This window comes from Poeciliopsis prolifica, unplaced genomic scaffold (assembly GCF_027474105.1).
Source record: "Poeciliopsis prolifica strain line A6 unplaced genomic scaffold, Auburn_PproV2 SCAFFOLD014, whole genome shotgun sequence".
NCBI lineage: Eukaryota > Metazoa > Chordata > Actinopteri > Cyprinodontiformes > Poeciliidae > Poeciliopsis > Poeciliopsis prolifica.
Window position 1 is genome coordinate 4,464,577 of NW_026562389.1, and position 13,682 is coordinate 4,478,258.

Consider the following 13,682-nt stretch of genomic DNA (forward strand, 5'->3'; position numbering starts at 1 on the left):
TTTTGTACAAGTTAATAATAATAATGTCATTTATTGTTTTGCTTCTTGGTACAATTAAATGTTTCAGATCATCTAGTTTGAATCACATTTGTCAAAATTATGTAGTAAGTTTTTTTTTTATTTAAAAACTTCTAAATCTGCTCAATAATAAACTATATATTGAATATTTTAGTCGTTTTGAGGGCACTGGATTATTGAAATTGTTGTAGATTCAAAACATAAAAAGGGTTTTGAGGAAACAGTAAAATTTACAAACCTTTTAAAGATTCCTCTGATTTTTGTTTTTCTGTCTATTCTCAGAGACAAGAACAGGATTTGAAAATGCTTGCTACGATTAGCCAGGATTAATAAATTAATTTAGCTCTACTTTTGAGAAAAAGTTGAAGAAATCATTAAGAGGTCAGATAGATTTTTAGACCAGAGTACATTATCATTACGTAATTATTAGAAAAGATAGAAACCAATTCAGCGTGGAAGCTTCAGGAGAGCTGAGTCTGTTTCCAGTTTCTTCTCTAAGAGGTTTATTCATTTAGACCGAATTAGAAACAAACTTTGCCTCAGTTGCTCTTGAAGGTATATAAGAGGGACGTCGTTGGTCCAGCAGCTTACCGCTCACTCGGCCAATGAGCATCAGCGACACCGGTCCACCTGACGAAGATCATTAGGAGGATAACAAACTGGCCGTGATTCATACTTTCCTTCAGACGGTCAGAGGAGCGTCAGTCAGGTGAAAGTCTCCAGAAACAAAGAGCGACGTCTAAACCGAGTTTTTACCACAACTAACAGGTGAGTTGAAATATTACTCATCCAACCTAATTTACTTCTACATGTAAGCAGTTATGAAAATATAGAATTAAAACAACTTCCCCTATTGTAATTTCTTACATTTTTGCATTATTCATCATTGTGAGACAAAGAAATTTCTTACAACCGTCATTGATGCTGCACACAATTTGATTTATCTTCATCAATGTATGTAAATCATCGATGTAAATTCCAGTATCTTTAATCTCAGTCAGGATTATTCCTGAAGTAAGTGACCCAATATTTATAGCTCAAACATATCATAAACAACAGATTAAAGATGCATTTCATTTATTTATTAAGATAAAACTTAATATGTATGATATAAAAGTAGAAGCAGTCAGAATACGCAAAAAAGTGCAAATATTTCAGTTTTATTAGCCCTAAAATACTATTTATTGATTAAATTAAGTTATATTGCATGATATAACTCCTGTTTATCCTACTTAAAGGTATAAATATATTCTATTTGTGTGGTGTAGCAGTAATATTAGATTCTTCTCCACAAATATTTACTTTGTCTGTTAATTTTCTCTTTAATTTGGTCTGTCACATTTTTTTATTTGCATGCATTCATCCAAATTACTGTTTAAGCAGTTTATCCTTATGCTCAGTATGAATACTCTAAAAGTAGCTGTGGTATCTGCTCAGTGACGTCTCATATAGTTGTTTACCGGGCCAGTGGCCTCATCCAAAGACGGACTTAATCTGCCAGATCCAAATTAAGAGGACACAGAGATTATGATCTCACGTTAGCTCCATTGTCGTCTTGTGCTGCACTGCTTATGTAAGACATGTTTGTCAAAGCGGGATTAAAAGTGTTCCTCTTTAGGTCTTCAAAGGTCCAAACTAATGGTGCACGTATTATTTTTCGTGGTTGTATAAGAACGATTTGTGCAAGAAAACCCTGCCAGACATGTGCTATAGTTATAATGTTATTTATTAGTATGATTCAATATGAAGAGTCATCTTAATTTGATCAAATTATACATACAAAAGTTTCTAAATTCAAAATAAAGTGCTTCAGATTTTTTATCTAATGTTAAATGTACATTTAGGAATTCAGGAAGCTTTTGTTTCTTAAAGATTACTTTTTTTAGTTACATTGTGTCATTATTTGTGAAGAGGTTGAGAATAAATGCCTAAAAGAACTCCTAAAGGTTGCATTTTAATTACCTTTACATTATTTTAAAATAAATCCTTTAAACCAGAAACAATAAATACATTTTATCAGTGATAGTGTCTTTAACAGGCAATCTGGTATTTCCAGTCAGGGACAAGCACCAACAGACACTAGGTGGCGCTACAGCATCCTTCCTTTTGACCTCTGGATGAAAAAATTGTCCCTCTGAAACTTTTACTCCTTTTTTACAGTGGATATCATATGGCCCAAGATGTAATTTATGGATTTATAACAAAGCTTGTATTATTAGTGCTGTACATTTTGTTATTTTGCCAAAACATCAGGACCGTGTCGAGATTTTTTTTCCATATTGGGGCCAGACAGCAGCTGGTGGCACACTAAAACTACAATATCATCTAAATATTTACCCAAATAAACACATGGATCTATTGAGCAGATGAAAACTATTCAGCTGACCAAAGGACCTGGACCTCAGCTTGGGTTACTTGGCTCATTTTCCAGAGACCAGAAAACACTAACTTATTGCCAAAACAGCTGGCCAGTGTATTTTACATACTTGGACTGATTTTAGAAGCAATAGAGGCCCAAATGGAAGTATAAATTTTCCTTTAAAGCTTGTTTTGTCTTTAGGTTATGATGACTTGCTGAAGCCATGGAGCGCAGGATTGTGCACATGATTGATTTTTTGTTTTCCTCCTTTCTTGTTATTTACGCAGCTGACAGACCGAGATGAACCCGCAGAAGCTCCCCGTCACCATGTGCCTCTGTCTGCTGCTGCTTTGCACCCTGCTGCCCAGCTGTGAGGCGCGTCGCGGTCGCGGAGGTGGTGGATTCGGTCGGGGCGTAGGAGGGGGAGTCGGTGGCGGCGGCTTCAGCCGTGGATGGGGCGGTCAGTCCTACAGACCCGCACCTGTCCAAGTCCAGAGAAGTGGTCCGAGTGCGGGGAAAGTAGCCGGAGCGGCAGCTGCAGGGGCAATAGGAGGAGCGATGATTGGGTCAGCCCTGAGCCGACCCGGGTATGGATACGGGTACGGGGGGTACGGAGGTTATGGAGGATATGGCGGTTATGGTGGCTATGGGGGTTATGGACCAGGGTATGGCGGTTACCGTCCAAGGCCCGGCTATGAGCCTGAGGGTTCTGGAGACATGGAGTACTACGCTGCAGCGTCCAGTGGGCCCATCTACAACAGCATAGTGGTTGTGATTGGCTTTATAACCTCCCTGATGCTGGGAAACTGGGTGGCTGTCATGTAGACCTGGAGGCCGAGCTGAGATCCAAAACAAAACTAAATCAATAAATTCATCCTGAGAGCAAAGAGGAACGTCTTCAAAATTCATCTCCAGCCCTTGAAGATCGTCATCAGAGTTCCTGAGAAAGGAGGAAGTCCTAACATGACGTCATCCATCAGAATGAGAGAGAAATCCTCTTCAGCATCTCTGAACCCATTTTATTTGTGAACTGTTGCCACTGCATCACACTTTAGCTGCGTTTCCATTGATTATATACAATTGGTTCTCCGATTAAAATAACAGGATATTGCGACTGGCGAAAACCACAAAGAAGACAACAGGAAGTAGATAAAGGATGATGGCGCAGGTGTTTATTAATGATTTATGAACAAAATTATTCACATGTGATTTAAATTAGTTCTTATTTAATGGAAACATCTCAATTGTGAAATTGTGATTTTCAACATTAGTGAAATATTGACTCATATTTGTAATGGAAACGCACCTTCTGTCCTCCTTGAATGTGGTCAGATGAGCTCAGGTTCGACCTACCTCATAACATCGTGATGGGAGAGCATTTAAAAGCAGCTACACTTTATATCATTGGTTAATGTACATCTTAAATTATTCATAGTTGTGATTCAGTTGATTCATCTGCATAAAGTTAATATTTTGAGTATTTGGCTTAATTACTAAATTAATATGAGTATTTACTTTGCTCAGTTAAAGTACTAATCAATAATTTAAGGACTCATTCTCATTCATCTTGAATGTTAGTGTCCTACTTTTGCAGATTTATGTGTATATGTATTTATTTGTAAATGTCTGCATGTATTTTCTTGTTTCGCTGTATACCATTAATAAAAAAATACAGAAAATTGTTCTGATCTTTATTCTTTCACACAGCAAAAAGTACGCTTTTTTTGTAAAAAAAAAAAAAGTACGCTAATTTTGTTCCACCCCAATTCAAATATTTTACATAGAAACGTTGACCAAATTGGTCCAAAGGCCTTTTATGATCCTTGAAATTTTGTTTAACCCACGTAAATAATAGTAAAAATTTAGTCAACAAATTGGAAAATAACTGATTACCCAAAACATTTGAAATTGTTTTACAGGTTTTATTTATTTTTTAGTGTGTTTATTGTTGAGCAGATAAAACAACAGCTGCCCATTAATAATCATTATACCGTTAAGAATTTAATTTCAGTAATTCTTTTTTTTTTTTTAAGATGTCTTTGATAAGACTACAGACATTAGAAATTGCTATAATTATTTTAGGAGCTTTTGAACATATTTTAAATTCTTAAAACCGAAACAATCATGCAGTTAATTCATGCGTTGCTCTGGAATTTATTCACCTTTCCACCTTTGTACATTTAAGTTATATTTAAATACATAGAAAATCAAAGACAAATTGTCACCATGCAGATAACAAATCGGGGAATCACTAAAAGTTGAGTTTATTAGAGAAGACAAACACTGACAGCAGGACATTTTATCAGCGGAGTAAGAAAATGTTTACATTAAATGTTTCTGTGTGGCAGCGCCCTCCAGTGGCCACAGGATATGGCCTGATGTGTTAAAGAGAGTCTGAATTTACTCCTTTGAAACTGAAATTATGGCTTTCGCTGCATTGTTTTTATCATAGCATTGACAACAAATACATTTACCAAACCATTTAAAATCAGCACAGACATAAAATGTTTACATTTCTGACACTTCGCACAAAACAAACATTTGGTCATGAATGAAGATGCATTCACATTCAAAACAATGAGCAAAAGGTACATTCTTATTATTAGTTTCATTGGATTTTGTTTTTTCCAACAAGTTATGTAAAAAACAGAAAACAAGCTGATATTAAGGCTTATTTCCTGTTACTGAATAAATTGAGATGATCAGTTTCAATAATGATAAAAAACATTCAGACTTAAATTTTTTAAAAAAAGCCCAATAAACCACCAATCACAGGTTATTGTTGCCATGTTGGACACTACAAGATGTAAACAGGTGATAATCAGAAACGTATTAAAACTAATTCTCCTTGATAAAGACATTTTTGTAATGATCTGAAGCAAATCCTGATATATAAAACCCTGAAAGTCATAGGCAGCTACATTTAAAAACTCTCAAAATACTAAACTGATATGGTGAATTTTGCCCTGAATCAATTTAGGTTTACAAAAATAAAAAACAAAGTACAAATTGTTTTCATTATCCAAAGAGAAAGACAACATGGGTATTTTAATGGTGCAAGACATTTATAACTATTTCAGCCTTGGTCCCAAAATGAAGCAACTTTTAAATAAAACTTTACAGTCAATTGTTAAAACCAAATTAAAAAGCTGTGAAAGAATATATTGTTTTTGTAATATATTCTATTCTATAATTTATTATTTAACAGAATATAACAGCTATGGTGTATTTGAATCTTCTTTGTGAGCCATAATTCACTATGGATTTTTCTCTTAAAGCTAAAACTTTGCACATTTACTTCATAATCAGATTCATCTATAGCAAGCAGTAGGTTCCCAAATTGGGAAGATTCAGGAAGCTCTAACCCAGAGGTGTCCAAATTGTGGCTCAGGGTCAATTGTGGTCCTGGACTGATTGTGTGTGGCTCATAAATTCAAGTGAAGAATGACACAAATTTGACCACTGGTTAAATATAGCAAGCTTTTTCATAGAGGGACACTCTAATCAAAGTCTAGGTAGTTTGACTACTAAGTCCGGTTGGTGTGAGTTGGTGTGAACGCACAATCAAACTCTGACGGGGAAGACTCTAGTCTGCCTACAAACCTCGGCCTTGGTTCAGTAGAAGTGAACTCTAGCACGGTTCACCAAGCAGACTGGAGACAGTTCCAAAAGCAGGAAACAAACTACAGCACAGTGCATTCTGGGAAAATAAAACCTAAATAAATACACAACTCTAGTGATAGTGGGAAAAATAGCTTGTGGGCTTTTACCAAAGACAAAAGAAAAACCCAACAACAACTTCATTTTTGTTTCTGTTTTGTAAAGAAGGAAGTTGCACTCATGTCTTCTTCAGAGGTTTTTCATGTTGTCCCCTTCAGTAGTTCTTGGTGCAGCGCCACCTCAGGCGAGGCGGCAAACAGGTTTGTCAAACGGTTTACTTACTTAGACACAGAGCAGATGAAAGTGTAACAAATGTTGCAATTTTGGTCACCAATCAAATCGAGTCTCTTGGACCATAAGGTGTGAAAACACTCTTATTCACAAGAAAGACAGATTTGGCAGTTTGGTCAGGAAACTCTGGGCAGTCAAAGAAACAAAGGGATCACCAGTCATCAAGCTCTGAGTGGCATTCTGTAGAGCGTCTACATAGGCTTGTTACTCCATAAAGACACAGCAGAAAGAATATTACTATATAAAAGAAGTTGAAATAAATATCTATGCATTGGTAACATTATCATACCATGAGAGTCTCATGGTGTTTCATGCTTTGTCGGTTAAAAAGTGACGAAAGCCTATATTACTGCAAAAGCACAACATTTTACCAAGTAATTTTGCATGGTTTCTAGTGCAAATATAGAAAATTTGAAACAAGACTAAATTTACTTGCGGGTGGGTAACTCTTCAGCAAGATATAGGGGCTTGCTTTAAGTCAATGTTCCTTAATACAGATTTAAAAAAATTACTATTTCAACTGGTAGATTATTTTACTAACACATTTCTTCCCATAGTAAACACAAATACTTGGTAAGATTGTTTTTGCAATAAAAAGAAAGCTTTTTTCTTCACCATGCTTTAATATTCTTCCAGGTAGAGAGGAGGATGGCAAAATCTCAGCTGATGTACCCTGCAATCAGTGTCAGTGCAGGAACATCATTATGTTGCTATTAATTATCATCAGTGTCGTAGCAAAGGCTGCAGATAAAACCCCGGGCAGGCCCAACGTCAGCGCCTGAGCTCCTCCGTTCCGTCTCTCTAAGTATTGATCAGAATTTTCCACGTATCGCTCCAAGCATTTCCTGACCTTTAGCTGCTCCATCAGTGCCGGATAGCCAATCTCTACTATGCTGACTGTATCATCATCTTCAGCACTGCTGGGTTCCTGTGACGATGGACTTGAAGGTGTGGTGGTGTTTGTCGTGTTGTTTGTTAAAGGGATGGACTCTCTACTTGGGGTCCTGCTGGTTGGTTTACTTGGTGGCTTTTCACTCTCTGCAGACAGGTCAATTGTCTTCATGCAGTCATCCATGAAGTTGTCGTAGCTTCTTGTAGGAGTATTAAAGCGATAATCTCTGCTGTAGTCGTTGGCGTCAGTTGAACGGGTACCATATTTCCTGTACATGTAGTAGTTGTAGTAGTGCTCTTGTTGGGGGTTGTGAAAATTAAAATCGGGCCGGGGGAACCTTCCCAATCCGTAACCCAGGGCCATCCCCGCCACAGCTCCTCCACCAGCTGCTATCATTGCTGAGCGCCCAAACCCTCTGGAGTTGCTGTTAGGGAAGAAACCCATGCCCTGGACTGACTGGGAAAATGGAGAGCCACCCCTGGAGCCATACCCTCCATAGCCAAAGCTGCCACCATAACGAGGGCTTAAGATTTTATTTTTTGGGTTGGCATTGATGTATCCACCTGGGTACCCTCTGTTGCTATATGGTGATCCCATTCCCGCATAAGGGTTGTAGTAGCCTCCACCCTGCTGCCTGGGGTAACCACCTGGGTATCCTCCCTGGTTGCTTTGTTTTGGCTGTTTTGGCTGTCCACCCTGAGGATTGGAGCCCTGATTGCTTTTGTACCATGTGTTGCTGTTAGTGCCACTTCGGCTGGATGTGGACGACTTTCTTCCACCAAAGCCCTTCCCTGAGCTTCTACCTCCTTTGGCCAATAGGAAAGGAAAGTGAAACAAAAGAAGGCACAGTAGAGAAGACTTAAGCTGCATCTTCACACTACAGAAAAAGGAAATACAAGCAAATATGTGAAAAAATTATTTAGAGAGTATGAAAAATGCATCACAAGTTGTTTATATTACAGATACGCAGAGAAAGGCATTGTGGATCAGAATAAGTATATATTTCTGATTAAATCTAGTGAATTTTTTTATTGTTTTAATTTGGTCTGAGGCTTTAGAAAACAAAACAAATGTTATAAAGTGGGGTTTTCTGTGACAAACAGGCTAACCTCACAATTTCAGCCGCTCAATATCTGGGTGCAGAGGCTGCTTATAAGCCACTAATGGCTCAACAAGAACATAAAATGAGCAGAGTGCTGATCTAATGGAGTTGATGTTCTTCCCTCTCCTACTCCATCGTTCTGCTTTTGTCTGACTGCTGGGCTTTACAATCCATTAGCAAGGGCAGGAAACCCAAAAGGGAAGTCAGAAAGATCAAGACATAAAAAGTAAGCATGTATTTTTTTCAGTGTTCTCATTGAAAACAACATTATAATCCAACTATCCATTTGTGTATACATCTTTAATCCATGCTGGATTAAAATGGAGTTCTTGTAGTCAATGGACAAAAGTGCAGACTCAATATATTTCAAGTAAATATTGTATTATAATTGTAGATTTTTCCTCAAACTGACAATGTGTTGACCTCAATAATGTAGAAAACCTGCAGCATGAGATGAAAGGGCCTCAGATACTATACTCTGTGATTATGCAAAGAGGAATAATACAAAATCTCTTTTGCTTTATTTTCCAACCTTCTCCCAAGAGAAGACAGACTGCAGTCTCACTACAAAAAGTGGAGGGCACAAAGCATCAACAGTACCAATAATAGGCCCCAATAATAGTGGCACGAGTGGGTATAGTTTCTTTTCAACTTTTTTTTTGCCATAATTGATTAAATTTACTCAAATTACATGTTAGTTTTTCTCAGTTGCAGAAGTGGAATAATACACCAGTAATAAAATCGATATAACTGCTGTTATTTACGTGGTATTTAATTACTTTAATACTTGCTTAATTTTACTTCCTCTTTAGTCAATAAAGCATTAGGCTATATGAAATTTGATACAGAATTGAGACATCTGCCCCTCCCTCTGCAGTTTCACTGTTTGCTTTTAAAGAGTTTTATTTACATTTTATTTAAAAGTGCTATATTGGTAATTATATACAACCTTCATATGAAAAAGCTGTCATTACAGCAACCAAACCCTATCTGTTAAGCAGCTTTTTGCATGGTTCCATTGTAATTTTGACAATTACGTTAGGGTTTGACTGAGTCACTTCAAAACATTTATATTACTTTGAGTCAAACTTAAAATTAAAGAAGCATTTTTAGTATTAAAGAAGTATCTGCTCATTTTATCCAGAACTAAGCTTGTTGTTTATGATATTGTGATTTGTGCATTTGTATTTTGTATTGTGTACTTTCTAAAGAAAGGAAGAAAGATAAGGTGTGGAGAAAATGTGTTTCTTTTTGTGGATGATTAAAAGTCTTTATTGCTTAATATAAGTCAAAGTTAAGATTTCCACTCTGCAAAAGAGCAACAATGTTTCATTTCGGTGTAATTTTTCCGTCTTAAAAAGCAAAAGTAAAAAAAACCTACTATTTTGATTTTCTCCATGGTTTTTAATAAGAAGATTAATTTACCTAAACATACAGTGACGCAGGTCCAGTCAGGTCTTTTTGCATCATCTACTGCAAGCCAAAGGGTCATTTATTATAAAATTATACACAGATATCAAATAAAGCTTCTTCTGGCATGGCCGTTTCTACTGATTTTATAAAAACTCGTCTATTTTCCATTAAGATGGCGCACACACGCAACATTTAATTCACAAACGAGGAAGTCAGCAGCAGCTGATCAGTAAAGTCCATGTCAGCGTATGTAAACCGTAAACAGCTCTGATTCGGGGGGGAAAGTGCGGCTTGTTTTCCAGAAGATACTCCAGAAGTTCAACCGTAACGTTACCTGAATGCCGGTGGCGCCTCGGTTTTCCTCTTCTCGCCTTATTTTCCGCTCAGAAAGCCTCCCGCCGCCCGGTCACCTCCTCTGAACAGCGAGTCGGTCTCGAGAGACGTTTGCCGCTGACGTAATGCCTCGCGCACCGGAGATGTAGGTTGCCTGGATACAAGATGTGGGAGGGGCTTAGCCTTATTTGTTTTCCATCATCCAGAGCCATGAAAAGATGACGGGGCGTATAGCAGGCCGCTTTAACATAAATATTGTTTCACCGCCCTTACATTCAGATATGTGAAACTGGTTTGTGATTAGACATAACTAATCTAACATATCTCTAATTATAGTTTGACTAGACACAAAACCTATTTCAGACTAGCAGAAATGACGTCAGATTTACCTTTGAGTTGTATGGAGCTTTCAATTCAAGATATCTACAATGAAACACATATCTCAAATATCTAAAAATTCAAGATATGTAATTTTTTGTTTTGATAAGCCATTATTCTGCTTAAAGATATCTTGAATAACACCATATTTCAAGAAATGTACTTTTACACAGGCAATATTTATTTTTAACTTGTGAAAATTAAGTAACGGATATCTTAATAGCAAATAATGACTAAATAAAACTGAAAACCTTTAATTAGACAGATTTTTATACATGATATCTTAAATTAACATTACGACTTGTCAGAATGACATCACAGATATCCTGATTTAATACACTGTTTAGTATACTAAATCTTCACCTTATAGAAGGTGAAGCTTATAAAAGTTTCATCTTTTATAAAACAGGGCTGTCTGGATTGTAAAGCCCATATTAAGATCATTAATGTCTTCAAAAGGCCGGTTGTGCCAGAAAACATTGATAAAATTCATCAACAAACAGGTAAAACCCAGCCGGCCCAAAGCATGAGTTAAACAGCTGCTTAAAGCCCCCGCACCACTAGGGGGCCCCCAAGAGCATCATATTTATTACTTCTTTATTATTTTGTACTTATAAGTTGCATGTTGTCACCATTTTACACATCTGTTTCAGACTTGTTTAGTGTAAAATCAGTGTCTGCAAACTTTACTTCCCAATAGTTAAATACACTTAAATTCAATTTCAATTCAATTAATTAGAGCATCTTTTCTAGTTTGCTACTCCTGAAAAGTAGCAAACATTACATCAAACTTTTCAATATAATGCAAGCTAATGCTAATTAGTCCATAGAAATGATGAAGTATCTAGAGTTGACATATTAGTATGGGGAGGGGGGTCTAATTAAAATTTATTTAATTAAAATTCTTGGACCAGCCCTGTGATAAAATATGAATAAATAACTGTCTCTGCAATCTTCTTCAAATAAATAAAGTGTGACATCTTTTCAAAGTGATGTAATTTGGCTGTATAAAAAGTTAAAATCTACTTTGTTTTGATTGATAAAGAAAATATTTAAGCACACAGGTGTTTTTTTTTTATGCAGTCTGTAGCAGGCCACATCAAAAGCAATGGTGGGCCGGATTTGGCCCCCCAAGTTCAACAAGTTTTAAGTATTTTTTGCAGGGAATTAGATTGAAAATTAAAAGTGAATTTTAGCTTTTAAATATCAGCGGTCTCCAGCTCTAGTGGTCATATGGTTAACTGGTTTAGATTGAGCCCTTCAGCAGAAAGTCATCCAGTTTGGTAGAGTCGTTCAGTGAGTCTGGACGCCAATGTGTTGGAGCAGGGTCACATTTAAAACGTCAACATGGAAAGGAAAATATTGCAAAGATGAGATTTCTCTACAAAGTTCAACAGGTAGTTGCAAAACTGTTGCTGACATTCAGTTAACATGATACTAGTGTCTCTTCAATTCCCATCAATTTCCATTGTAAACGTTGAGATTACAAAACAACACTTGGTTTTCATGAAGTTTTTTCTCAGATCAGCTGTTTCTGAAATGTTCACCTTTTCATCTGGTTTCATGGTTGGTTAATAAAGACCTTGATGAAACTGTAATTTCCTAACTCCTCTGCCTCTTTTGACCTTAAAGTAATGTCTTCTTTGTAAGTGGGAATTAGAAGCAGCTCCGCAGAGTCTCAGTCCTTCTGTTTGCTAATAATTACTCACAATTTTATCATTGATCTTTAGTTAAACTAGACTGACGGGGTTTTGTATGTAATTCCAGTTTTTGACCGCAGGAGGGCAGTAGAGAGAGAAAAAGTTTATGGCAAAAAAATTATAACTTAAACCAGAGCAGGGCGATTTCTGCCGTCTCGTGGTCATGAATGGTAACTACAGCGGCAATTTGGTTTTAAATTGTTTTTAAAGCAGAGCAGAGCAATTTCTTTTTTAAATAGCCTCCATAAAAAAATCACTCTGGCCCCCGTCTACAAATATTTATTTGTATAAATATTTTGGTATTAGTCTTTAAAATTACAGAATTTGCACAGAATTTACTTTTGACTGTCTAATAACTTGTGGATTTAAAATATTAAATCATGGGTTATGAACAGTTACTTATGTACTTGAGTAGATTTTTTTTTAACCAAATACAGACAGATACTTACAGTGCATAAACATTTGAGACTTCATGTATCCTGCTCCTGACAGAAATATGGTTTTGTAATCATATTCCATGAGAGTGGAGGGATATGAGATCCAGAAGATGCATTTTTCCCAGAGGATGAGTGAATTAATGGATCATCACAGGATTATTACTGACAAAGTAAACAATATGAGCGCTGCATTGAGATATTAAGACCTTCTTGCAATTACAATATATCTGAAAATATTCTTAAAAATATTATAACGAGAGTAAAAATGACAAAAAAAGACGACACTATTTTCAAACAAAGTATGTTAATGTTCCCTCTATCATTGCTAACAGACAAAAAAAAATCTAAGGTAAAGAAATTTGTTGATGTTACTCTGTGTATTTCAAGTTTATAAAAAGTAACGTGTTTCAGAGAGGAAAAAAAGTATGCAGATTACACATCACTACAAATGTAACATACTTTAAACCGAGTTGAAGACAACAGACATAAAATGTTTTGAAATGTAGCTTTATTTGAAACAGTAACAATAACTAACTTGTGAATCTACATTTAAAACCTGCATTAAAAAATGCAAAAAGGTTTAAATTTATCCAGAAAAACACCTTAAGCATGCATTGTAATAAGATATTTGACGTGCGTGTGTGAAATATAAGATATAGATTAAGATAAACATGAACAAATATAATCAGTAACACATATTTGCATTCAACTTCTTAATATTACTTAACTTTGCAGTGATTAAAGGTGTATTTAGATTTATAAAATGATAAAATGCAACACTGATTGTTACTGTTCAACACAAATCCTAATATTTACTGTTTTCTGCTGTAATTTTATTTCTGGAACTGCAGTTCAGTCTTTTTGCACAACTTGTCACCACAGCAGAGTGCGGTCAGCAGCACAGTGCAAACTAATCCTGATAACGTGCTCAGAGATCATATTGTTTGAGAGGAAATGTTATTTTTTAAGTTGTTTGGTTCACATACGAGACGTTCTGACCAACGTTCTTTCCCAGCTCGCTGACCAAGAAAAAATGCTGCTGTGCTCAGAGTGAACCACCATTTTTGGTGATTTCTGTTTGGACAAACAAGAGAGCAAC

General features: G+C 36.2%; 2 protein-coding genes across 2 annotated transcripts; one reads left to right on the top strand and one right to left on the bottom strand.

Annotated features, from left to right (window-relative positions):
• The first annotated feature begins 603 nt into the window (after positions 1 to 603).
• Positions 604 to 4,059, top strand: sprn2 (shadow of prion protein 2). Its single transcript, XM_055039374.1, has 2 exons — positions 604 to 786; positions 2,665 to 4,059. The coding sequence occupies exon 2, from the start codon at positions 2,678 to 2,680 to the stop codon at positions 3,200 to 3,202; it is 525 nt and encodes a 174-aa protein (XP_054895349.1). The 5' UTR covers positions 604 to 786; positions 2,665 to 2,677; the 3' UTR covers positions 3,203 to 4,059.
• Positions 4,060 to 4,617: 558 nt separating this feature from the next.
• Positions 4,618 to 10,176, bottom strand: LOC129365848 (uncharacterized). Its single transcript, XM_055039375.1, has 2 exons — positions 10,070 to 10,176; positions 4,618 to 8,097 (listed from the first exon to the last, which is right to left on the bottom strand). Exon 2 carries the CDS (start codon positions 8,088 to 8,090, stop codon positions 7,014 to 7,016), a length of 1,077 nt encoding a protein of 358 aa, XP_054895350.1. The 5' UTR covers positions 8,091 to 8,097; positions 10,070 to 10,176; the 3' UTR covers positions 4,618 to 7,013.
• Between the last annotated feature and the right edge of the window lie 3,506 nt (positions 10,177 to 13,682).